The sequence below is a fragment of the Pocillopora damicornis genome, chromosome 7, assembly GCF_964200805.1.
Source record: "Pocillopora damicornis chromosome 7, jaPocDami1.2, whole genome shotgun sequence".
NCBI lineage: Eukaryota > Metazoa > Cnidaria > Anthozoa > Scleractinia > Pocilloporidae > Pocillopora > Pocillopora damicornis.
This window is the reverse complement of record NC_142676.1, coordinates 4,967,402-4,992,622: the sequence shown is the minus strand read 5'-3', so window position 1 is coordinate 4,992,622 and position 25,221 is coordinate 4,967,402. Positions and strand designations below refer to the sequence as shown.

The following is a 25,221-nucleotide window of genomic DNA, read 5'->3' as shown; positions in this document are numbered from 1 at the left end:
AAACAGAAAACAGATTCGAAGATTTTAGCTTTTGGTCGGTCCGATGAGAAAAAATGTATAATTATACGAGGCAGTCATTTTGAATTGTGTTTGGAAGTACGAAGTAGTTAGGATGGGACAAATAAGATTTTGAAAACTGGACCTGTATAAAACACCAGAGGGCGAAAGACTCCTAACGGTTCATAGCCTATAATTTGATGCTAACCTTGCAAAGAGCATCCACTAGGGTATATTATGTCATCGCAAGTTATCACATTCACGTTCCCGTCGTATAACACATGTCACGGAACGCACGATGAAGAAGGTGATTCAAGCCCAGTCCTCCACGTCAAGGGTGTCTTTCAAAATGGCTCCCTCGAGAAGTTGAGGCTCGGTACTGGAAAACAGGAAGTTTCCTTGGTTTTATTACCTTGCTACTTACTTATGATGGATTTGATTTTAAAGCCATGAGTAATTATGGAAACAGGTGAGGATGTTTTGGCATCTGAGGAAGGAACTCGCGGTGGACCGAGTAATTGCGAAGGCGGTATACGTGAAGTTGCACGTCGGCAGGATCATCGAACCAGTCGGAAGAAGAAGCTTTCAAGAAAGGTTTCCTTCCCTGAAGATGCCTTTCTAGTCCGGGCTGTGGACCCAGTTGACCCGTGGGAAAATGGTTAGTCCAAAGCACTCGATGATTTCATTTTATGGTGAACTGCACATCAATATATGCCAATAGACTTGCGTTAATATAAATTTTAGTTGAGCTCCAGTGTGCCTTCACTCCATAGGGTGACTTAAAAAAATGTAAATATTGGTCTTCGTGCTTTAAATTGGTGAGCTCTGATTTGCGTGACTTGGTTTGTCTTGCATTTTTTTCTATTGTATGCATGGCTTATTTTTTTGCAAACTATTTGCTCCCGAAGCCGGGTTGAAGAACGTTTTCGTTATCACTCGTTTATGTCTTTGAGTATAGCGGTGAGCGTAACATTTTAGTCGCTTATAATGGGCAGTAATTGGGAATGAACTTCTCGCTCTTTAAATCTCGTTTATATATTCATTTATGTACTTCAAAAGCTTAATGAATCAGTACTGGCATTTTGCCCGAAGTATTACGCGACATCGAGCGCAAATCGTGAAAACGAGAACACGAAATGTATGAAGGAATAGCAAATTTCCGGTTCAGGCGGTATTTCTCTAATTGTTGGTATATGTACGTTATTTTTTCATGTGATAAGCAGACGTTCGTTGTGGTGGTCGTATTTTCTTTGATGCTTGATTTGTTTAAACCGCAATGATGAAATGTGGAATTTTACTTCCCTTCTTAGAAAGGTCTCCAACATTTTTCGAGGAACGGAAAATGAAAAATCTGTGAGCGCATTATTTTACTACATAGTCCCAAATTTATGTTAATCTGAAACTGGCCAAATGATAACATAATTTTTCACTTTTTTGTTTGGGATTGATGAAGAAAACCTCAGGCCCCTGACTGCATTGCTGCTGGAAATAATGCTTAAGAAAATGTCAACAATTAAAAAAATCAATTTATCTTCTGATTGAAATAAAAATGGAATGAAATATTTTAAAGATATTATCAAAGTTCGATATATCTTTGAAGGCTCAACCACGATTACAGTGTGTTATAACCAGCAATCAAAATCAAGCATTCAGAAACCAAAAGTACTCAATCTTCATTTATATTCATGATAAACTTTGGAACTCAGGGTTACGAAACCCAGTTGAAACCTTTTCCTCATGAAATACATTGTAATTTTTAATTGAACAAGAAAGTTAAAAAAAAACTGAATGGGCAAATTGTTTCAGTGGATTCCTACAGGGCATGAGTGATTTGTGACCTTCAAACTGTCTAATCCTCATAGAAAAAAAAACACCTTGTAAAAGCTTATAGCAAATGGCAGGGTTTGGAGTTCTTGGAGGTGTAACTCTGTCTTTTTTTCTCTTAGGAAATTGATGGCATTTGCCAAATGATATTTTCCCATTCTTTATAAACTGTCACATGCACTGTGGCAAAAATTTCCCCCTGCCAAAAGGTGTGAAGTGCATTTGAACCTTAAGCAATGTGCTGTCCATGAAAAACCCACATCATTAGCATTTTCTAATTGAAAGGGCAATTGTAAGCAAGCTCCTTAGATACTTGATAGATATAGCCAAGGCCAGAATGGTATTTGCAGTGCAAAATTAGTTCCATAACCTGGGTCTTATTTGCTTATCAATGTTTAATATTTACTAATGCATGTATTGTTTGTTTATTGATAAATTTGAACCAAATAATGACAGGTTAATTGGCATAATTGGGTCAATGATTTTAACTCACCAAAAAGTGAATTTTGCTTTCTCTTTGCATGTCCCTTAAAATACATGCCATCTTAAGTTTCAAAGCAATTGATGTGGTAAGGAGCTCTGTAGTGTAGTGTCACTTAAAAGAGTATGTTTTTGTTTCCCTAACCCACAAAAATTTTTTGCAAATTTTGTCTTTTTTGAGACTTGCTGAAACGAGTAAGACCACAACTTCTTCACAATGACATATAGCCAGAGAGATTCAAGAGATCCATTGGTTCCAAGGCTTATCAGTTCAAGAGTCTTCTGTCTGTCCTCTCCTCTTAAAAATAAATTTGTCATAATGTTCTTACATTTCAGCTGGACATCACAGCAGCAAAGAAGTAATAGATGCCTATAGAAGTACATGCATCAGACTGAAGATTAAACCTTGTGAAAAGCTCATTAAACAGCTTGAGGTATTTTTAAAACAAAGCTTTCTTGCCTCTGTATATTTCTGTGCTTTACACAATCGTGAAGCTGTTTACGGTGAATGGCAGATGCACTTCAAAGGTCATGGAACAGTAAATTATAAGTTCTGTTCAGAGTGCCCCTCAGAAAAGGGTTTGAATCCATTCGTCTCCTTAGTGAAAGATGGTATTATTCATTAAAAGACACAGGCATACTCAGAAAAAAGAACTCTGAGTGTTCCCAATAGGAGTGGAACCTATGACCTGGAATGGATGTTTTAGTTAGTACTGTGAATGCACTACCACTCAGATATACACTGTAAGAGACTTGTGGTAGGCTTGCCCATAGTTTGAATTTTTCCTTGACCTGTAATCAAGACAGTTTTGGGAAAATTTGGTTATTTCAAACCAGAAATATATCGGATTAATGCATCTAGGTCTGAGTTACTGTTATGAGTTGTCTCTTTCACGGCATTCATTGCTTTGACTCATAAAAATCTTTCTTTTACGCAGGCTTGTGAGAGTTTTGCAGACAGAATAGATGTAATCGACTTGAGAGGTACTGTGCCCGTAAATAGACTGCCCTAAATTGTTTTAATAATTAACTGTCAAAATTTCAGTTTCTACTGCTTTTGTTAACAGCTTCTTTGACTTGTAGGTGTTAAACTTGACCTAAGGAACTGTGAGGCTTTGGAGGAAGTGTTCAGAAGGGTGAGAACCAAGACATTGGATCTTGAAAACACAGGACTTGAGGATGATGTAAGTTCATTTAGATTTGTTTTGTATTTTTTTTGTCGTATAAATTATGTGAATTGCATGAGAAGTGGCTTCTCTTACAGTCATTGTATTCCAAGCCATGGCTCTTGTCCGCAGGAAGTTCTGCTTTTCTATGTTTAATAATCACTAGAAATATGTCCATTTTCATATTTAGAGTATATGATAAATACACTGTGCAAGAGAAGAATGAGTGCAAGAGAGAAATGAATGCAAGGCTTTCTTTAGTAAATAAAGGTTAACTTCATGAAATGAACTATTGGGATACTTGGCAAACTGCAGTTTGGTAATCTGTGATGGACTGGCACCATTAAAGGGAATTGGCCATACTCTCTGAGGCTTCTTGGAAACTGGAATAAGCTGCAACAAGGCCGCTTGGGTCAACGTTGCTGACTTTACTTTCCCCTTGCTGGGTGGCAATGCTGTTGTGTTTCAGCAAAGAACAATGTTTTAAAAGGAACATGAAAGATCTTTAGTCGCCACTTAACTTGACCTAATGAAAATAACATGGACAACAGAATATATTTATACTGCTAGTTACATAACACTATGTAGTGAAAGGTGATCATACTAATTTCTCCACAAGTTAACAATACATAATCAACACTAAACTTTGGTGCTATTTACAATCAACACCATAAATTCCAGACAATGGAATGGCAATTGGTTGTAGAGAAACAATGGAGGGGGAAATTAATGCACTCCAGCAGTCACTTCCCAATCCTTAGAATTGATTGTACAGGAGGCTCTACTTCCGTGTATTGTTCTCTCCTTTACATGGTATTTTGAAATAAATTACGATTATTGTTTTGTTTTGAAATTCATAATTTTTTCTATTTTGTGAACAAAATGGCTGGTAATTTGTAGGGTGCTGTTTCACTGCTGGAAATGATTGAATACTACAAATCAACATGCAACCTAAACATGGCATACAATAGCAAGATAAAGATCAGAGGATGGCAAGCTGTTAGTAGAACTTTAAAAAAGGTAAATAGTGTTTGGAGAGCTTTTGAGAGATATTGTTTGGTTTGGGAATCAACAGATGTGTATCAAACCTACCTTACACATGTTGAAGACTGCACCATGTAAATTATGTTTTTCCCTCCTCAGACTCCCTGTTTACAATACTTGGACATACGTAACACAGTTTGGACAGAACAGGCTCTTCCTCTCTTGGGGCGCACCCTCAGGCTTGACTGCTGTCTCAGTGTGTTGCACATGGAGGGTTGTAATCTGTCAGGGAGACCACTGTTTCTGCTGGGTACGTAACATCTACATTCATCCTGTAACAGTTTGTGTGTTGTTTGTGTATAGTAATCTTAAAAAGAAAAGACTGCTTTGAGAAGGGATTATTAAGAGTGCTTGTAGCCTTTTTTTGTCTTGTGATGCTATGGACTGGGAGAGAGGGAATGCGTATTGTGGATCCTCTAATAAGTATGCCCTCTTGTCCTCTTTTTTGTATGATATGATAATCTGAATTACACAATCATGCATTTTGCTTGGTGCTTACTACTGATCTGTTGGAAGACAGATGTATGCATGATGTTGCAGTTAAAAACATTTTGCTTTTTTACCATATTAAACAAAAATAGACTCTATGTTGCTGTGTGTCTGTACAGTAATAGATCACAGATGATGCCAAAATGTAGTAAAAACATTAATGACTCACACAGCTGTGCCTTGTGTGCCACTTTGCATTCTTACCACATTTTGACATCATTTGTGAACTAGAACTGTACAGATGAATGGCAATATAGAAGCTATTTGTTAAATGGAAAATCTAAAATTCTTTGTCTTAAGGACCTTAATGATATGAGTGATAATAAATGGGAATAAAATGAAAATAAAATAAAATGTGATCTTTTAGTGGATGATGTTCTTTTAATATAAAGTTTACTATTTAAGTGATTGTTAACTAACCTATATCCCATTCACACCAAAGCTTAAATATGTTTTAAAGTTGTTTTGTTAAACACAATTTAATTTTTTTTCTTGGTAGAAACAACTTAACCTAACACTTTTCTACTTAAAATATAGCACATTGGAAATGCAAGTTAGCAAGTACTTTCAAGAATCCTATGGAAAATTAAGTTTTTCCAGTTCTCTCTTTATGATTTTCATTGAGTAAAAATCAGTTTAACCAAACATGTTTTGTAGGTGTGAATAGGCTATTAGTTTGAAAGTGCCATAATCTTTTTTGATCTCTCATAATTTGTAGCTGTATGAAAGGAGAACTAAACCAAGTAATCAGTAACATAGTCTACTTTGTTTTCTATCAGATAATTATTTAAAATACCTAAATTTGTGTTGGTCTGAATCTTGCCTCTTAGTCAGTGCAGTAAAGTTTAACCAGAATCTCAAAGACTTGTTCCTGGGAGACAACAAACTCACATCACCAGATGGGCAGTCATTAGGTGCCATGTTGAAGGGTAATGGATATCTTCAATTGCTTGATTTAAGAAATAATCCTTTACAGGTAAGACATACTACATGTAATAACATAGTATTTTTCCTTTTAGGGTCAGTAATTCATGCTCATCATGTTCTTGAATTCAGGTTTTGCTTCAGGATGCAGTTTGATCAGTCTTGGAGGACATGTGCCATGTCTTCAGAACTATCATGCATGACTTGAGAAGATGTGTTTTTGTGCTTGAGTCAAGCTGTTTTCATTTGTTGACTCTCTGTAAAATTGATTGCTTTTCTGGCCCCAGCCGTTGAAAGGGTGGATAACACTATCCAATACATAGATCTCTGTCTGGCTGACAGCGCGGCATGCTTTAATAACACTTATCTGCTGCATAGCGATTTATCCTTGGGATAGCATTAACTGCCCAGGGAGTGGCTGGGCTGTAGTTATTTTGTCTGGTACTTTAAATGGCATCTATTGATAATGGATGTTTTAGTTCACCATTAGGATGTTTCCTGTGCTACTTAGCATGTATAAAATGAATTTTTATCCTTTTATGTCACAAGATGTAACTATATAATCCATTTTATTGACACCTCAGTTTCTGTGATAGTGTTCTTTAAAATGACCTCAAACTGACCTCTTTGTTTTGCAGGACATGGGTATTGGTTATATTTGTGAGGGTCTGGCTGAACAGCCTCATGGTGGACTACAGACACTTGTGCTGTGGAATACCCAACTAACTTGCCATGGAGCAATGTTCCTGGCTAATGCTTTGGTGAGTTAGTACATGTCTTTACTAAATCCCTAGTCCGACCTGAGTTTTTGTAGTGACTCACCTTAGTGTCGTGTCAATTTATGGAGGCCAAAATAAGCTCTGGTAGAACTGGATACAAAGGCTGACCTTAAAAGTGAACTAAGCTTAAAGTAAGTGGTTTTTACTGTATGATATGTTTATGACCAAAGTAAATTTATGGTTTGTGTTTTAGGTAAGCACCAGCTCTCTTCAAACTCTTAATCTCGGACACAATCGATTGACTAACGAGGGAATGCACACATTAAAGGAGGGTCTTTTGAGGAACCACTCTCTTGAAAGACTTGGACTGTTGAATACAAGACTCTCTAGCGAAGGTAAAGGAAAAAAACTTATAATGACCTTAACAACAAAGCAAAAACATGTTTTACAGTTTTTGTCGTCGAACACAGTTTGAAATTGTCTTCTTCGTTCAAATTACTTGAAAGCTGATGTTTGTCGACTTCAAATTTAGCACAATGACATTAGTGACTACTTGAACCCTTGGTAAATCTTTTATTGCTGCTTATTCAGTTAAACCTGGTTAACTTAACATATTTTACTGGTGTGAGTGGGACATTGTTTGCGTTGCACGTCTCTTATTAGGAAGAGCGAGTGAGAGGTACAAACTAGCGACTGTTCACCGAGTTCCCGTAAATTTTTCTCATTCCTACATTGGAAAAACAAATGTTTTGGCGACAGAAACAGAATATAACGTCCAGTAATTTTACCGAGATACGACCCTAAAGGCAAAGAATTGTTTAAGTCTGTTCTAAACAAATGTACGTTCACAACACCGATTACCATAAACACCCAGATATGCTCCTTCTCTCTAAATAAGCTCTTCTCTCTTGCGAATACCACGTCTGAAACTTTTAGTTTCTCCTAAGGCCTTCTAATGAGCTCCGCTCCCCCCTCTACCCCTCGCGTTTGTCAAGGTAGTTTTTTTTAAATCTGTTTCTGCGGCTAATTTCCAGTCTTCTGCCGTTGCAGGAATAATTGCACTTGCTGAAGTAGTCGCAGAAAGCAAGACTATTCTAAGAGTGGACCTCCGTGACAATGACCCATATGTTGGAGGGCTGATGGCTCTGTCGTTGTCACTGAAAGTCAACAAGTCCCTTGTGCGGATAGACCTGGACAAGGACCTGAAAAAAGAGCCGGTAAGCTTGCTGTACCAGCGTGCTGATGTGCGTTGAAATAACTAATTGGGCTCCTACGAAAAGCGTGGGCGTCTCTCACCTAACTCCATTTCTCATGCTAAACATTTGCATGAATGAACAATGAGTAGTGATGAGAAGTAATGCATTTAACTTCGATTTGGAGCGACTTACGCCAACTGAGTCTTGCAGCCAATAATGTCACGAAAAACTGACCAATCAGTTTTTACGAACCAGATTTAAAACGCTCGACTGAAAAAAAAAAATCCTCTCTTGACTCAGATGATGACTTTCGCCCAGGTTGTCAATGATCCCGTCCACAGTCCTCCGCAGCACCACTCTCACCTAGACGACCAGTCTACACGGTCGACTAAGGTTCAACCATATATTCAAGATAATTTGTACTTATCAGTTGACTAGAAGTTGTAAACTGGCTACTCTAAAGAGTTTCTAAAGCTGGCGTTTCGACCGTTCGGGAAAGACGAAGGGCTTCCTCTCGAAGCGTGAGCTTTAGAAACTCTCTACGGTGGCTAATTTTCATTATCAACATAGGTGTTGAGACTAAATTATCTTGTAATGAGCCCCATCGACGCAGCACCACAGTTTCCTAAGAAACTTACCCCTAGTATTCATTTGTTGTATGATTTGCTCTCCGAATGACCTCAAACTACTGAGGTTTAGTATAGTTTGGGTGAACAGAGTTGGACCTAAGCAGCGTATAAACTTTACTTTTTCAGACCTAAGTTCGGAGATTTAGGAAAGTCTTCTGAGGATGTCATATGACGCAGAAGGAGTTGTGATGTGTCAAGTTTGTCATCTTTCAAGGCTTTTTTTGTCTTTCACAGGGCATGGAAACAACACAGAGGATTATTCTCGCTGACATCTACAGCTATTGCCAGCGAAACAAAGTTTTAGCCAAAGAACGAGAAGAAAGAGAGCTGGCTACTGAAAGCCAGACTGAGGAGGGAAGGATCAGTGAAACAGACAGCATTATCCATAATGTCAAAGAACACGTAACAGATGCGGTGTCTCACGTTGAAAACGAGACTGCATCTTGCTCGCCGAAGCTGATTCAGTTGGAGAACCCTCCGGATATTGCACAAGAGCTTAAAGTTCTAACATCGGACTATCCTGGCCTGTCACGATTCACAGTTACGGCTGTATCAGATGAGGAACAGCAGCCAAACCAAGACGGTACTTTTAGTGATGAGGACTTTGTTCCCCTTGTGGATTTATCGAACACGAATTGTTCGTCAAACGAGCAAGATATAAGCGGTTGCGATACGAGCGTGAACGATGTGTTACGTGACAAGGTGTCAGGTGTTTCGCTGAGTGACACGGACGCCTCTAACAGCACATTCAGTTCACTGTCGCAACCCACCGCATCTCCATTGATTCCTGCTCTGGTTCAGAGTGATGAGCGGACTTCAGGTACAACATATGTCTTGAACGCCATATTAATTCCTGTTTTCCCCCCCTCCTCTTACTAGCAAACGCCTCGTCTTGAAGTGAATTATTTCTTTGCTCTTCTTTCCGAGCTAACCAATCAAATTGTGTTGAAGGAAATTTCCCTCAGGTTGCACGCATCGACTTAAATTAGTAATGTGACCATTCTCTTTCAAGATCCTGCCGTTATATCTTTTTGGCGATAACCATACATTCCTCATGTGTGAGTTCTAATAATTTTAGTTTTGTTTAGGGAATACTTCCTCCACTTCATGATAGTTGTCTTCATCGGCTTATTAATGTGTTTTTCTCGTCAAGTTGCTTGTGATCCCTCCAGGCGTCCCAAGGTTAAACTCTTGCCATGTGTCAGAAACTCTTCTTTTAAACAAAGGCTGAAGGAAAAAGATTCATGCAATTTAATATGAAACCTGCCTTCGTAAAATTTGCCATGAAACTTTCTATCAATGCGAGCGAACAATTGATGCATCTTTTTTCCGAGACGATTTTAGTACTACACTTCCTTTCGATGTGGTTAGAGTGTTACAGCGATTTGAAAATGGCATAAGAACCTTCCCTTACTGATCAGGTCATATGGATTTCATGCACAATTTTTTTCTTATTTTGTTTTATATCACTTCTGCAGCCTCTTCTCCTTTACCTGAAGGAAATAAACCAGAGCTGGACTTGTTGAGCAGCGTGTCTGTCAAGGAAACAAATCACAATCCACATCTCAACCATGCAATCAACAATCAGGGTGCGTCTGTGTAGCGAAAGAACTCGAAGCGTTTCCGGACGAACCCGAAGCGCTTCCGATACTTATGTAGTGTAGGCGTAGGTTCCTTTCATGCGCAAAACTAACCTTAACATTGTCATTTACATTGCCTTAAATGTTAGACGGATTTAAAAGTTATAATTTAAGGTTTATAGAATATTAGATTTCATTCCTTTGTGATTTTTCCCCTTTTTTAGATTTTTGGACAGGCCAAATGGACGGCTTGATGATAGGCTCAACAAAGTTGCCCACCCCTCCCTCCACAGTGTCTCCGAATAACGACGGTGCCGTAGTGGACCTTCTTAGTTGAAGGAGAAATTGAATGCATTTTTTACAGACAAGCATTTTGAAGATTTGTTGTCGTAGAGATCAGCATGGCTTATTCGCTGCGGCGATTTGACCTACAGGCTGTATCATAGTATTAATTATTGAGGAAAAAATGCTATTATTACCAACTCCTTATGAACTTAACAAATTCAGTTTATTTTATAGATCGTTGCGCGAAAAGCTTTGAACCATGCCACATTTTGTTCGAAGCTCTTCATAAGACATAATTTTGATCTTACGGAAAATTTTGCAGCGAGCGAGGTAATTTGAAGAATTCAAAAGTAAATAGAGCCTGTCTTAGTATGTATTTGTCTTTATGGTAAGCGATTTCGTGACATTTTGGTTTCCAAGATAACTAGTCACGCAAACGTTTGCAATGACAATGACCTTAGCAGTGCTAGATGAAATATTAAAGAACGTTTTGTTCAATGTCAGTCACGGGCAACTGCGCCCTTACTCCTCCCCCCCTTCAACCCAACAACAGTCAGTTGGTAATAAGTTGGAGTTCATGTTGAGTTGGGGGGGGGGGGAGAGTGGGGGTAAGTGCGCAGTTGCTTAGACATTGACATTGATCCCAACTTTTTGTATGTTTCCTGTTTTATATTCGGAGGAAAAAATGAAAAAAAGGTAGACTTAAGTTTGAACTAGTTATAGCTAAAATGTCTTATCAAAGGTAAAACCATAACTAAAGATGTCTTGATCTTTTTCCGTCAATGATCTGTCTTTCTATGAATTCTTCCTTGTACCGTTTAGTTTACGTCTCCTTTTCCCCTTCCCTTAATGTTATATAGCATGGTAAATTGTCTGAAGTGAGCTCAGCTTAAGTGATGTTAAAACGCAGTGTAGATTTTTTTGTTGTAGTATGAAATTTTCTTTACTTGTCGTGAAAGAAGTGTATGGTACGGCTAAGGAGAGTTCACATCTTAAGCTAGATGTTAGAACGATTTCCACAGAAATGACAAAGAATTTTATGAATTATTGCAAATAATTATTACTTTTTTTAGCCTTTTATTAAGATTATGTTAAAACCTTTACTGCAATACAAACGGGAATACTTCTTTGTTATTAGGAACTCTTGACATACACTTTATTATTATTGACTCATTAATAGATAATCCGTCATTTTACACGCTAAAAAATGGATCACGAATCCAAAGAAAGCATTTCTTGAATCATTTTTCCCAACGAAAAATCTCGTCGACTTCCTTAGTGTAATAAACGAGTGAAACCGTGGTTAGTAAGTCTTATTAGCTGTGAAGAACGAAGGGCGAGACCAGTTTACTACGGTCACAACCAAGATGCACACCCCACGACTGTGTTACCGCGCCTTGCCAGGCGACCTCCACTATGCACTTGGTTCAAAGTCCAACCATCCACTCCATACGCAAATGCGTCGAGCTAACGCCACCTGTCCCAAGGTGGTTGCTAAGTGGCCTGGTCGTCGACTGACGATATGTCCCAGGTAGCTAAAGAACAGGGGTAATTTTATTACATTTACCCATGGAGAGAAGTGCAAAAACACTCCCCTCGCGCAAGCTTGCGTTTGTTTCCCTGAAAAAAGGCAGAATATAATGCAGGCTTTGTCCTTTCCATCGGGTTTGCTTAAATCCGCTCCTTGATTGGTGTAGATCAACCGCGTCGGCCTCTCAGCCAATCAGATGCAACATCGAAATCAAACTTTTGCGTTTTAGAGTTTGGATATTTTCCTTTTCTTCAACTACTCTCCTTGAATTAGCTAAATTAAAGTAGCACACTGAGAAACCAGACAAATCAAATGAAATCGCTTGACAATTCTTTTAATTTAAATTACGCATTTACTTATTTATAGAGCAACAACATATTTTTTAAAGAAAATGTCTACCTAGAGATTTAACAATCAACATTGTTGTAAGTTTGGTAAACAGTTGAAACAAACGAGTGAACTTCCCCACTGCATCATGATACAGCTGAAATATTTGCCTTGCGCCCCTTCCCGAATGTGATCAGTCACCGTAAAGTGACTGAAACAGCCTTAATTCTGTTGAACTTTGTTGCCTCGGTTCACAATGAGCAGCTTTGACAGAAAAACAGAAAGAGCGCCTTCCAATCAACAATTTCCGTTAAGGTAACTATTTACATGGCACGATATAGGAATAAGCGATCCACAATTACACGCGACTATTTTGAAAGGCGCATAAGATTACTACAGCTAATGAAAGATAAACACAAACAATAAATTCATGGCAAAAGGACGGAAACCGCAAGCAAGGCTTCTCTAATGATGTCACGCGAATCATTACAGTGACATGTTTTTGGAAGAGTCGACTCGAACTGGCCTAATTTAAGTGGAATCCCTTCTCTCTTGTGGCTGCCAGGAGCTTCTCTCGCATGGCCTCTTCCGAAGAGTATTCCGGAAGTTTAAGGTAATGTACGCACGTATTAACAGACGGGAAAGAGCCATCTCCTTCACTCTCCTTTCTCACTACAGTGAGGCGAGGATGAAGATTGGCGAGACCGCCTGGAGGCAAGGACGAACAACCTGTGGTGAACTGGAGGAACGCCTGATGGGAAAAAAAATTGTAGAGGTTTAAGATAAAATAGAAATAATAGAAAGGCTGATACGGCTGCATAAGCATTAACCTCAAGTAGTATAGCACTCGTTTTGAACGCAATCCGCTCACGTTCATCGCATCGGCCAGACTCGAACCCAGACCTCTTACTTCACGGTCCAACGCGCTAATTACTATGCCACCGCGCCTCTAACAGACGCGATCTGACGAACCAACGACGACAAATACACTACCATTCATGCAAAGACGCTACACAAAAGCATGAACTATTTTCTTACTTTTCTCTCGTCGCCAGTCATGTTAACCAGCACATTCACAAATCTCTGAAAGCCAGGCGCTTCCCGTGTGTATCCAAACTTGGGCTCGGTGTAGTTCATTATGTCTTCCCTGGTCCACTGTGGAACCTGTTCTCCACTCAACATTAGCTGTAGCTCGTCTGGAGTGAATGGACTAAGTTTCTCGATTGGAAACACGGAGTTGAACCCGTCTGCAAAACGAAGGTTGATGGTAACGCTTATCAAATGAAGGAATTACTGGTTTTCTTACCTGTCCTGTTAATTTGTTGCTGTTTTATTTTATCAACTTTTACAACCTCAGATCAAACCATTTCATCTCTGAAAAGTAAGTTCCGCCACTACTTTTGCCACTTGTGGTATTTCATGTTCACTTTTGCGGAGACCAGCGATTGCTAGCTTGCAGCATCAATCGAAACACCAAGATACTGTACAATAACTTTAAGAAAAACAACCGAATACTATATCTAAATAACTCGTAACAATCATCCCAAACAACTAGAGCAATTTTCAATTGAGTGTCGAAAGAAATTCGAGATTACTCTGCTTTTGCTCCACTTCGCTCTGTGATTGGTCCAGAAAACTCATACCACTCTCTCAACCAGTCATATGTAAAATTTACAAAAATCACGAATTGATCGCCTGCGTTTCCCGCGCTTGAGGCGGTGTGACTGTTTTTTCTTTGATTTCTCATTGGCTCTTCAGGGTATTTTCCCTTCTTCTGGTTGGCTGTTGTTATTACATCAGTTTTGCTTTTACGACACTCAATCGCAAAGTGCTCTCAACAATCTTCTCTCATATTTTTTCGTGAAATATCCTTTCACGACATGAAAACCTCATGGTTATTTCTACAATTCGTGAACAAAAATATTACCTCTAAATGAGTCCAACTGAAGTTGCACGCCAGTGTATAAACAGAATTCCTTGACAAGCTTTATGTATTCCTCAGCATTTTCTGTTGTTAACATCTGTTACAAATTATTATAACGAAAATCTAAGTTACAGTTATTGAGAGGCAATTATGATGAACAGGCAAATAAGAGGAAAAGTTAAGTTACAGAATAAGTCGAACCTGCTGTGATGTGCGAATGAAAGGCAAGAGCCACCTTACACTCGGCGACTCAGGGGAGGTGAGGAGAGGGAAGGAGCAAAAATGATTTAGGACGAAACGAGAAGTTCCAGAAATGCTAAATATATTTAACAGCAAATGATGCTGTTAGAGAACCAAAACCTTACTGTGAAAAGATGAGGATACTATTGATTTTTATGACGTTGTACAACCTAGAAACTTTATTCCGCGCGCTTCGACTGTTACACTCACCGAGCGAAAAACATTTGTTTAAATCACAAAAGAAAAAGACTTAAGTCAAATATTTAACTTAATTAATAATTTCCGTGATTTAAAGTGCACCTCAAATATCAACCGTGAAATAAATTTGCCATAACTACGAGTAAAACAAATGAAGATTCACATTTTGTTCAGTAATTCTTAGGGAGCAGCCAATACTACCTCTCCCCTGAACTAGCTCGTTTCGCCCTAGCTAAAGGATCCAACGTTTTCATTCAACATCATGTTAGCTGCACACGAAACGGAATGAACAGACCAAACATTTGCTCGTGAAGCAAAATGTTGGATGAAAACGTTTGATCTAGATAATACGTGGGGATTCATCGAAATGTAATGCCAAGAAACGTGCTTATCCCTATGACTCTTAACAGTGACTAACATCTCATTTCTCCCTACAGTTTACCCTTTGAATCAAACATGAAGGTCACGAGAATAAAGAAAATGATCACCAACTGAAGAAGCTTTTGATTGTTAAACAAATTCTCCTTATCAGCACATTAGGAAATGTATAGAGAACAGTATGGAGAATATGCAAAGTGAAATTAGGATGCAAAGGGCTAAACAGTCCAACATTTTTGATTTCGTCACCAGTCTTCTCGACACATACCTGATCTCCACCATTCCGTACCAGATCAACTTCGCTAAACCCGTACACTTTAGAAGACGGTGAGAATTGGAAGGTTAGCCTGAAGATGAGGAAATAAATGATGTACTTCACTATTTCATCGATCATCACAACAACAAACGGGAACAAATAATGTAAATGGGAAACGAACAAAATATGGAAAGGAAGGAGCAACAACTCTACAAGGTACGAGAATCGATTAATTGTAGCACGAGTTAATGTACATTAGAGCGCAAGTACAGAAGAATATTTTCCGGCTCTGCACTTGAACCAAGCCCCTAAACTTCTCTTCCTACGAACGCTTGGTGACATTTCAAACAACTGTAAAATGGCCAAACAACACGATCGACTGTAACCGACATAATAATTTGGTTCAATCAACTGAGTTGATAATGACGAATGGCTAACGCTCGAAACGTCAGCTTTCAAACTCTTTACGGTGGCCAATTCACATTGTCAACTCAGTTGATACAACAAAATTATTTTTTTTTACTCGCCCACCGACGCAGCATCACAGTTTTTTAAAACTTACCCCCCTCATTCATTTGTAACCGACATGGTTTATTGCAATCACGCTACAGTGGCCCGCAGCGTGTAGGGTATGTCTGGTTGGTTTCATGTCTGGATATCATATAATTTAAAACATCTATCTCCACCACAAATGAGTAAAGGGGGTGAGTTTCTACAGAAACAGTAGTGCTACATCGATGGAGAGAGTATAACAAGATAATTTGGTTTTATCAATAAGTTGATGATGTAAAATGGGCACCCTAAAGAGATCGAAAGCTGGCGTTTCGAGCGTTTGCACTTCGGCAGAGCGAGGATTTATTTTTTTTAAACACCAGCCTCTCTCTTCACCACAATTTAGTTCAGGAGCGCTTGGAATTCGATTACTCTAGGGTACCACATATGAAACGATAGAACGGTGTTTCCAAGCACGAACTAGTCACCATTCTCCTTGCAGACATTTTGTATCAGTAGGTTTTGACAAAATGAAAATTTTCCACCTACCCCAGATCGTCAACACTGCACTCAACACCATGAGCTGTTTTCAACTTGAGCTCCGATATTTTTGCCCTCTTCTCGTTAACCGTCAGCAAATTGTCTTTAAGAATGTCATTTTTCCTGGCAACCAATTCTTGTAGTTGTTTTAGGAAAGTCGCTCTGTGCGGATCCACCACTTCCATATCGCTGTCATCCAAGATACTATCAAACCAACATGGCTTTACAGGTGTGGACGGCATCTCTTCCACGCTTTCTTTAGTTTTTCTCAATTCAGAGTTCTCTTCCTTAGACAGCTCTTCTTCCTCTTCAATAAGCTCTCGTTCCTTGATGGAATCCAAGTCTAATTTATTGATCGCATTTTCGTTCTCTTCTACACTTGGCTGAGGTTGATCGAGCTCGTTAGTCGTGTCCGAGCACTCTACTAGATCCTCGAGCGAGCACGACGCGTCATCGATTACTTGTAAGGAGCTCCGACTGTAAGCCAATGTGGTTTTGCTGTTAGGCGGTGATGCACTACATGCCAAGAGTTTAAGAAACGATAGCGACAGCGGAATGTCCACTAATCGACTGTCCTGCAAACTTTTAGCCAAGAAAATTCCTAGGACGTAAAAGAGCTTTGCTACCCTTTCTGTGTCAGGGGCATCCTGAGGAAGGGGCGCGGGAAAAAGGCCACCGGCGCGTTGCACGTAATAGCCCCTGGGACGAATACCATGACCGATGTCCACCTGAAATAGGAAAGATGGTTTAGTGATTCACTCCTTCATGTGGTGTGCACAGAGAGTAAAGAAACATTTTTTCGACCAAAAAAACAGTCTCCTTACAAACCTCTCTAGCAGTCTCGTCGACGATGGCATCCTCGCAAATCCACATACCCAGGCTCTTTCGTTGAAGCTCGGCCGCCACAAGCGCGTAAAACTCGAGTGAAGGCCCAAGCCCAGTTCCCTCCTCATCTTCAAACTCCACCTAAAAGAGAACAGTGCTATATAGAGGAAAAATGCATTTTCTTCTTGACGAAGTAATATGCGCTGAGCCTGGAGTTAACAGAGCACACGAGGTTCTAATGAACTACTGAATTCAGTTCATTTACCATCACTTAGCTTGGAGACTAAGGGTCTTACTACTGATCCTGAGCGGAAGGAACGCTAATCGGGTGAAAGCTATCCCCTAACATTTCTCCAAGACAGAGCCACGAGCAACATCTACAGTCTGCTCTCCATTCTGTCAGTTTGATTTCAACAGATCGTATCGTTCTGCGCTTCTGTTAACGACTCCGACTGTGCATACGAAGCAAATGAAGCTTCGCCCTATGAGTAAGGAGTTCGCCTTTGAAACCTTCGCACGCTGAGTCACACTTATCACTGAGCTATCATGTCTATCACACAAGAGACCTCTGATACGATAAAAAAAACATTCATTTCAACCTCTTTCTGACTGTTAATTATTACCAGTTAGTCAGGAAAATTCAAGAGTAAATGAAGGACAGACACAAACCTCCAAAACAGACTTTCGCTCTGCATGGAATTTCAATACACCCATTGCCCAATCAAGCAACTGAAAGGCAAACAAAAATGACATTACTACTCCCAGTCGTGGAGCTACAGCCAGTCTGTCTATATTTCCGAAGGGTTTCCGAACCTTATATTCCAATCAGGCGAAAGCTCGAGCACTTACGAACAACCGGAAAGCTATAACGTGGGTCTCTTAAAGATTATCTCTCAGCATTTTGTTAGGTTCCCTAGTACCCAGTTCTACTCCTGGGTGGAGAGAGGCACTACGAGAGTGAAGTGTCTTACCCAAGAACACAACACATAATGGTGATCAATACGCATATTCTCCATACTGTTCTCTATACATTTCCTAACGAGCTGACAAGGAGAATTTGTTTACTAATGTGTAATTCGGGCTGATATTGTAAGGAGAAATTTGATGCTTATCACTCTTGGAGTTCAAAGGGTTAACGGTTAGACCACCGCGTCTCCTCCTGCTAACATCAAAAGTTTATTTTGAACATAGCAAAACTTGCTTAACAAATCACACATAACATATTACATATCACATATAACGTATCACACATCACATGTCACACTACGTCCCGTACTCCGTTCGTAATTCCTTTTTTCAAACCATCCTGCAAATTTCGAGCGACATTTACCTCATCTCCTCGAGGAACCTTCACACGCTCGTGCTTTAATCGACCCACTCGGAATTCGTGTTGTTCTTCTCGCCTGTGACTCAGTGGGCGACTTCTTTCCAACGCTACGTCTCGTTTGTTTTGTAGCCATACTATTGCTCTGAGAAGAAATGTTACACATACACGTCAACCGATGTCTAATGGAGAAAGAACCTCAACCATTGTCACTAGTGTTAAACAATAAATCCCCCTTTCCCCAAGTTAGTATTGGGAAAAGTTGAACTGCCAGAAAAAAACAAAAAACAAAACATCAACAGTGAGAAGTAAGCGGGTTGTTTCAAAAAAAAAAAAAAAAAAAACTTGACGAGAGTTAAGGGTACCTTCACATGCTATAAAGAGCAAGAGATTTTCGAGACGTAACAAAGTCAGCTAAGACTCGCTTGGCAAATAAAACGCGATAGCCTTTGAAGTTCTACTACGAGTTTAGGGGTAAATGCCGCAGGGCCTGGAACAATGGCTGGTTAACGGATACTGTCCGCATTTCTCCATGGACAGCGTAGAATGCCATTTTCCACCTCGTCGCTCTTAAAAGAGTGAACTAAATGGCAATCATTATAGACGTTATTCGCATTCCAGAAAACCAAAGCAAAACAAAAAACAAAAACAAAAGATACGCCAGGAAAAGATGGATTAGAGCAGGATTTGAACAAACGTTGGGACACTCCCTAGTGTCGCAAATTTCCTTTTTGTCGTTGTGATGCGACTTCAATTCACAGAAGCGTATTAACTGCCATTAAAAATTGGAAAAATTATATCTTAAGACTGACGACGGAACCCGCCTGAACTAAGACTACGTTTCTAAAATAAATCCATGGTTGAATGATCAAAATCTTGTCGCTCCTGGCAGCATTTGATTAAAATTCAACATCTTCTAAGACTAAGAGGACGGCACCAACGTGCAAAGAAAGCCGTGTACAATAGCCCTGAGCTATGGCGATTTCGCGATCGGGATAGCGGATTCTAACCTCATTTGCCTGATAGGCAAGTGGAGTTTTTAGGGCTTCGTACAAATTTCGCGCCTGAAGGGCAAGCTGTGAAACTGCCGCTTTTTCCCCATGTAAGATGTCTTTGTGGCTTTCTTACCTTGAGCTACCGAAAGCCGTACAAGAAAAGTACAACTGTCTTGTCTCAAAAGGAAACAGGAATGGAAAGGTACTTGTCAACACTCCACTCCAGGTTGGTAAGGCATTACTGGCTAACACCAAAGGGTCCTGCAGACATGAAAGAAATGTAGAGTTAACATACTGTAAATGCTCTTATAAGTTCTCATCTGGTCTTATTCACCCTTTCACTCCCAAGATATAAATATCAATTCTCTGCACTGTCTGCCATACATTTCCTATAAAATTAGCTTTGAGAATTTGGTATCATACCAAGCAACATTAGTTAATTGATGTCTTTCTTTCTTTTAATCTCATCACCTTCCTGCTTGAAAATGTATCGATTTTGTTAAGATAATTTTTTCCTGATAATCGTTGAGAATGAAATGGTTGATTTCCAGGGCTTTCAACTGGCGCTTAATAGACAGGGGGCTTGTAAGGGAGGGGTGCTTCTCACAAGGGAGGGGTGCTTCTCACAGAGGCGAGGTTTAGTTGAAAGGGGTCATGCTGAGGTTGGAAGCTTCCTTAAAACTTGCTAAGGACTACTATGAGAGTCATTCTTATCTCCCAAAGCATATATGAGTGTGTAGATGTAACGGCCTTTTAAGGAAGAACGCAATATACATTCACAGTTGCATTTTAACGACATCCGTCACTTCTTACCTGAATTTGTTGCAAAAGTTTAGTTGTTAGTTTTTTACTTGTGAAGTCTTCATTGTCTACGATAAACCCGTATTTCTCGTTACCTGAAAAGAGAGGAGAAAAATGTAACGTCTCAATATTGTTTTATGGAGGATACAATGACTAAAGAATAATAAAAAGAAAAAACAGTTATGCTAGCCAAGAAAATGTAAAATTGCACTTCTGTGAGCTACCGGACATTTTCGTAGAGGAAAAAATCGAGGAGAGAACAGCAAAGATAGAAAGACTTTCATTAACTATCTAATGCATGTATGAAGCGTTTGGGAAACGATTGCGAGTCACAAGGAACGGCTTCACGCGACTGCGCATATCAAAAGCAAACCAAGGTAATTCGAAACGCTTCTTCAGCTAGACATGGTTTGATGCTACTCTGGTTTGCAGATTTAATGAATGTAACCGAAGAAGTTACAATTCATAGACCCAACGTTTCGACACCCCTGTCTAGTGCCTTCATCAGGGGTGATCTAAACGATGATGAAGACACTAGACAGGAGTGTCGAAACGTTGGGTCTATGAATTGTAACTTCTTCGGTTACATTCATTAAATCTGCAAACCAGAGTAGCATCAAACCATGTCTGATTGTCCACCTGGTTGCCATGTGAACTTTAATATGCGTCTTCAGTTGTTAGCATACAATTTAAAGAAACCAAAAGATTTTAAAAATAAGCGGCAAACAATATGAGAATTTCGACAGGAAAAAAAATCAGCGTGAATTCTAGAGAGCCGCGCAATAGAGTACCGCCCGCTAAATTGACCAATCACGAAAGCTTAGAAAACAGATAGAAACAATAATTGAAAATATTTGGTCTCACCATCTTCTCCAAAGTCATGCGCAGAACTTGTAGATATACTATTTAAGATTTTCAGAAGCTGTAGAATATCTTCAACTGCGGAGATGTCGTCAACAGGGGCAGGCTCCGTGGATGTTTTGTCTTGTTTCACTTCCTGTTTTACCTCCTGTTTTAATACCGGTTTCTCAAATGGAGGAGAGCTAGGTGGGGACGAGTCTAAATTGTTGCAAAATTCCTGACAGGAAATAAAAGAGCAAAGGATGAGAAGAAATTTTCCTAACAACCCCCTTCCCTTAAAAAGAAAAAAATCAGAATTCGTTACGCACAGAGTCAGTCTCAATAGATCCAAAAAATTATACATTAAATCATAGTAATAATTTTTTTCCTTTGAATCAACGCGAAACTGCTTTGTACAAGTAAATTCATCACTACTATCAACAACCATTGTGGAAATTGATCTTAAAGGCGTGGACGCCAGGGTTACGTATACAAGTTGTAGTGACATGGAGATTTTGCGAAAATTTTTGTTCCTGAAACGGACCTATGTCCACGTATCAGTTTGCTCGCATTCAAAATGTTCACGATTTCATGGCTCATAAACTGAAGATGGCGGACAATGCAAATAAGATTTGGTTTATTTTTGCCTTCACCCCAGGATGTCTTAAAGTGTCATACCTTGTAGGCTGCCACGAGTTGAGAACAGTTCCTGTTCTTCCTTATGCTCTTAGGTATACCTGTTAACTTCCATTTTCTCAGGAATGCTGCGTCAGCATTTCTTTGAAGGAACGAGATTACCTCAGACTTAGGGAGCTCATCAGTGCCCAAATAGCGCTCTACATATGATGTCGTCCAGTGAACCTATGAATCAATCAAAACTAAATCTATTAAATAATCTACGATTCAGTCGATGATTTAATCAACGAAATAGTCAGTGACGGGTCAGTTTGGTTTCTCCGAGTCAGTAATTAATCGAAAGAAAATCAGTCAGCCAGAGGCAGTATGACAATCAATCAGTTAGTCAGCTGGTGCGTCACTGAGTCAGTTTATCAGTCAGCCGATCAGTCATTCTGTCAGTCTGTCTACCTGTCAGTCAGCCGGTTAGTCGATTAGTACAACAGAGCTTCCGTTAATTGCTTTCACAGTGGGCCTTTTACTCCACTTGATCGACAGAGTGTGCTTAACGTCCTGCCACTGTTTACCTGGTGGTCTTGTGACAGCATATCAACATTAAATCCTACCGTAGTTTCGGTCTCTTCTTTGGTTTCTCTTGGGTTTTCCTCTTGGTCAGGGCTGTGTACTTCACGATAGACAACGCTAGATTAAAAAAAAGTATAAATAGATAAATAAATAAATAAATAAATAAAATTAACTTGTACGAGGTTACATGCATGCAAAAACAAACCCAGGCAAATATCCGACCTTAGTGTGCCTCACTTTTTGCCTTTATATACCTACACTACATATCTCTGATAACACTTACGTGTAAGTTGGTTCCCAGACTCTCCGCATTCGCTCATTTTTAGAGATCCCGGTAGCCAGTGCGACCTTTTGTACGTATGAGAAAATGGTGGCCTTGGGGTCATCTAAACGAATCTCCACCTCAGGAAGCTTGAAAAAGAAGAAAGAACAAAACAAAAGACTCAATATCAAGAAGTATCATTATTTGTCTCGCAAAATAGTTTGGCTGGATGTAGAGCGAGACGTCTCTACTGCATGTTGCGGTTCTTTTTAAGGTTGCGACTGGTACGTATTACCTTGTAACACAGAGCACGGTTGCATGCTGTGCTGGGATTGCTTGGTTTTCAACAGCTGTGATTGGTGGATTTGTTGATCATAAAAATAAATGCTTGGAAGCCTAAATTTGAGAATTGATTGACGTAAAATAAGCTGATAAAGGCGGGCTTTTCATAGAATTATCGACTGGTTTCGAGGGACAGACATGCGGAAAGTTAGGACAAAAGCTTCCATCTTCATGCATATTTTGTGTTCACTGCTTTCAGTTAACGGGCCGTTTACATCAAACTACTAGAAATAAAAAAACGATCTATAAAAAGCATAACTATTTAAGCTAGAAAAAAAGTGCCAAGTCTAATCACACAACTCAGTATCTCGAATAGGCTCCAACAATAACTAGTTGAAGAATGGTTTGCAATGAAAACAAAACAAAGACCTTTACCGTTAACGAAGCAGGTCCCTTGAGAGTCAAGAAAAGGCGAGGTTCTACTGTTGGAGGTGTCATCTCTGTTGAACTACTTTCTTGAGAACCTGTTGAAGATATTGACACGATCGAATTTCCCTCCATGTTTTTGATCCCTTGAACTAGTCGCAATTGATTTTAGTTTTAAGTTTAGTTCGATAAGAGAGTGGCGCGAGCTTTGGGAGCCAATCAGAGAACAAAGCGAAGCTAAATCAACACAATCCACGATTCCTTTCGACACTCAACTAAAAATGGCGCTGTTACGTTTCAGTGATGGTCTAAAAAGGGCATTTCAAACTTTCAGCCTGAACACTACCTGGTGCAGGAATCACAATATCCTGAGTTTGCGCAATGTTGGTTCGTCCTGGTCTCGGATCAAACGCAGGCACTAGCGCCGAGAACTGTCTCTTGAGCACGTGCTCGTCATCCCACGTTCGGCGACGTCCACCACGTGACTCGGGCTCTTCTTCAACCTAACGATCAAAACGCAAACACCATGACGTTACAGACACACTCCTCTCACTGACCGTTGAATGTTATCGTTAATGTCAGTTTTGATATACCACTGGAATAAAAGTTGTGCAAATGAGCAACGGTGAACTTTATTCAAACACGCAAAGTAAAATGAGCTGTTAAGTGGAAACTTTTTTCATGGGCCATGAACCACTCCCATGAGTGACCACGACAAAATTTCTCCTTCCATATCAATATAGTATCAAGCAAACTGATTATGAGAATATTGAACAATAGTTATTTGGAGATTATTAGTTGATCTAGTGCCAAGTTCTCTGAACTAAAATTAAAAGAATTGTAGGGCAAACAAAGAGGATAATTACTGATGAGATCTTGAGGCGAAAGGGTCAACCAGTCTCGTTCCTTTCAGTTTTACTGCCACCACTTTGGAGCATTTCCCCCTTGTGAGAACCCTCTACACCCTAACATTAGTATGTACATTCTTTATACTGTTCAACTAGTTGAACAGTACTATACATGTCTTCAGGTTTTGATAAGGAGAATTTGTCTAATAATCAAAGGCTTCATTAGCAGGTGATTATTTCCTTTATTCTTCTGACCTTAACATGAGATTTAGGGGTGATATTGTTAGGAGAAATTAGATGCAAGTCACTCTTAAAGGTCAAAGTGCATCAGGATATTGTTCTCCGTTGTCCAAACTATTTCAAAGGTGGTAACGTTGATCCTGTCAACAAAGACTCATTAATCCACTCACTTCATAATCATCTTCATTCTCTTCATCATTCTCGTCATCGTCATCATCGTCATCGTCGTCGTCATCATCATCATCGGGTTCAGGAAGGTCATAATCATCCTCAAGTCCTGTCAACAGCCCTGAACCTCTCATAGCCACGTACATGTCCAAGTCAGAGGCCCGGGAGAGGCTGCTGGCTGCTGAGTTAGCCTCAGATACAGCTGAGCTCAGTAATCTGTAAGGAAACAGACGTTGTTAACTCTTTGAGCTGTAAGAGTAATCAGAAGAAAACTTTCTCTTCATAAAATCCGTTCATTATCATGAGTACAGGTCAGGAGAATCAGGGAACTGGTCATCAAAGAAACTTTGCCTGATCTTTAAGGAATACTCACGAAACGTATCGGAGGAAAATAATTGATACTAACGACGAGAATTTATATGTTGACCATGGAGCTTTGAAGGATAGGACTTTACTCACAAGAACGATCAAAAAAATTTCCTTTCCTCTCAATCGCCATTACTTATCAAGCAAACTGATCGGGATGGAAAAACGCAAAAAACTGAATGTTATCATCTTGACATAACACCAACTTCTTTCCCCGAATCAGTAAGGAATTACTTAGCAGCTTAAAGAGATGCAACACCAAATTCTTTCCACTAACTAACAAGGAATTACTCAGCAGCTTAAGGGGAGAATTGATATTCAGATCATGGAATATTTAGGGTTCATAAAATGGATCGATCCGTAGCTATACACTCACTCAGAGCTTGAAGATAAGAATATTTTAAAACACATTTTTTTGGACCACA

The 25,221-nt window shown here is 39.5% G+C and overlaps 2 protein-coding genes across 5 annotated transcripts in view; one reads left to right on the top strand and one right to left on the bottom strand.

The window, feature by feature from the left end:
• Positions 1-287: 287 nt before the first annotated feature.
• On the top strand, positions 288-11,635 carry LOC113679139 (protein phosphatase 1 regulatory subunit 37). The gene is made up of 13 exons (XM_027196092.2): positions 288-655; positions 2,638-2,735; positions 3,240-3,285; positions 3,385-3,485; positions 4,368-4,487; positions 4,611-4,761; positions 5,831-5,976; positions 6,563-6,685; positions 6,897-7,038; positions 7,694-7,860; positions 8,703-9,288; positions 9,947-10,057; positions 10,273-11,635. The coding sequence occupies exons 1-13, from the start codon at positions 457-459 to the stop codon at positions 10,383-10,385; spliced, it is 2,103 nt and encodes a 700-aa protein (XP_027051893.2). The 5' UTR covers positions 288-456; the 3' UTR covers positions 10,386-11,635.
• A 542-nt stretch (positions 11,636-12,177) lies between these two features.
• The window catches only part of LOC113679097 (E3 ubiquitin-protein ligase HECTD1), a 30,886-nt gene continuing 17,842 nt past the window's right edge, over positions 12,178-25,221 (bottom strand). For all 4 annotated transcript variants that reach the window (XM_027196075.2, XM_089212252.1, XM_089212249.1 and 1 more), the window contains exons 23-39: positions 24,433-24,646; positions 23,521-23,677; positions 23,184-23,272; positions 22,488-22,615; positions 22,246-22,321; positions 21,683-21,865; positions 21,029-21,242; positions 20,177-20,259; positions 19,497-19,624; positions 18,375-18,513; positions 17,714-17,773; positions 17,048-17,185; positions 16,229-16,947; positions 15,200-15,278; positions 14,119-14,212; positions 13,230-13,438; positions 12,178-12,942 (exon numbers count right to left, since the gene is read on the bottom strand). In XM_027196075.2, coding sequence (XP_027051876.2) covers positions 12,718-12,942; positions 13,230-13,438; positions 14,119-14,212; positions 15,200-15,278; positions 16,229-16,947; positions 17,048-17,185; positions 17,714-17,773; positions 18,375-18,513; positions 19,497-19,624; positions 20,177-20,259; positions 21,029-21,242; positions 21,683-21,865; positions 22,246-22,321; positions 22,488-22,615; positions 23,184-23,272; positions 23,521-23,677; positions 24,433-24,646 — 2,935 coding nt within the window. In that variant the 3' untranslated portion in view covers positions 12,178-12,717. The remainder of the gene's footprint in view (positions 12,943-13,229; positions 13,439-14,118; positions 14,213-15,199; positions 15,279-16,228; positions 16,948-17,047; positions 17,186-17,713; positions 17,774-18,374; positions 18,514-19,496; positions 19,625-20,176; positions 20,260-21,028; positions 21,243-21,682; positions 21,866-22,245; positions 22,322-22,487; positions 22,616-23,183; positions 23,273-23,520; positions 23,678-24,432; positions 24,647-25,221) is intronic.

What these genes read in the sequence shown, in the direction of transcription:
- LOC113679139 (XM_027196092.2), top strand. Translation starts at nt 457, where the DNA reads ATGGAAACAGGTGAGGATGTTTTGGCATCTGAGGAAGGAACTCGCGGT. An exon ending in TTAGTAGAACTTTAAAAAAG is followed by an intron (nt 4,488 to 4,610) that starts GTAAATAGTGTT and finishes TTCCCTCCTCAG; the next exon opens with ACTCCCTGTTTACAATACTT. An exon ending in GAGTGATGAGCGGACTTCAG is followed by an intron (nt 9,289 to 9,946) that starts GTACAACATATG and finishes TCACTTCTGCAG; the next exon opens with CCTCTTCTCCTTTACCTGAA.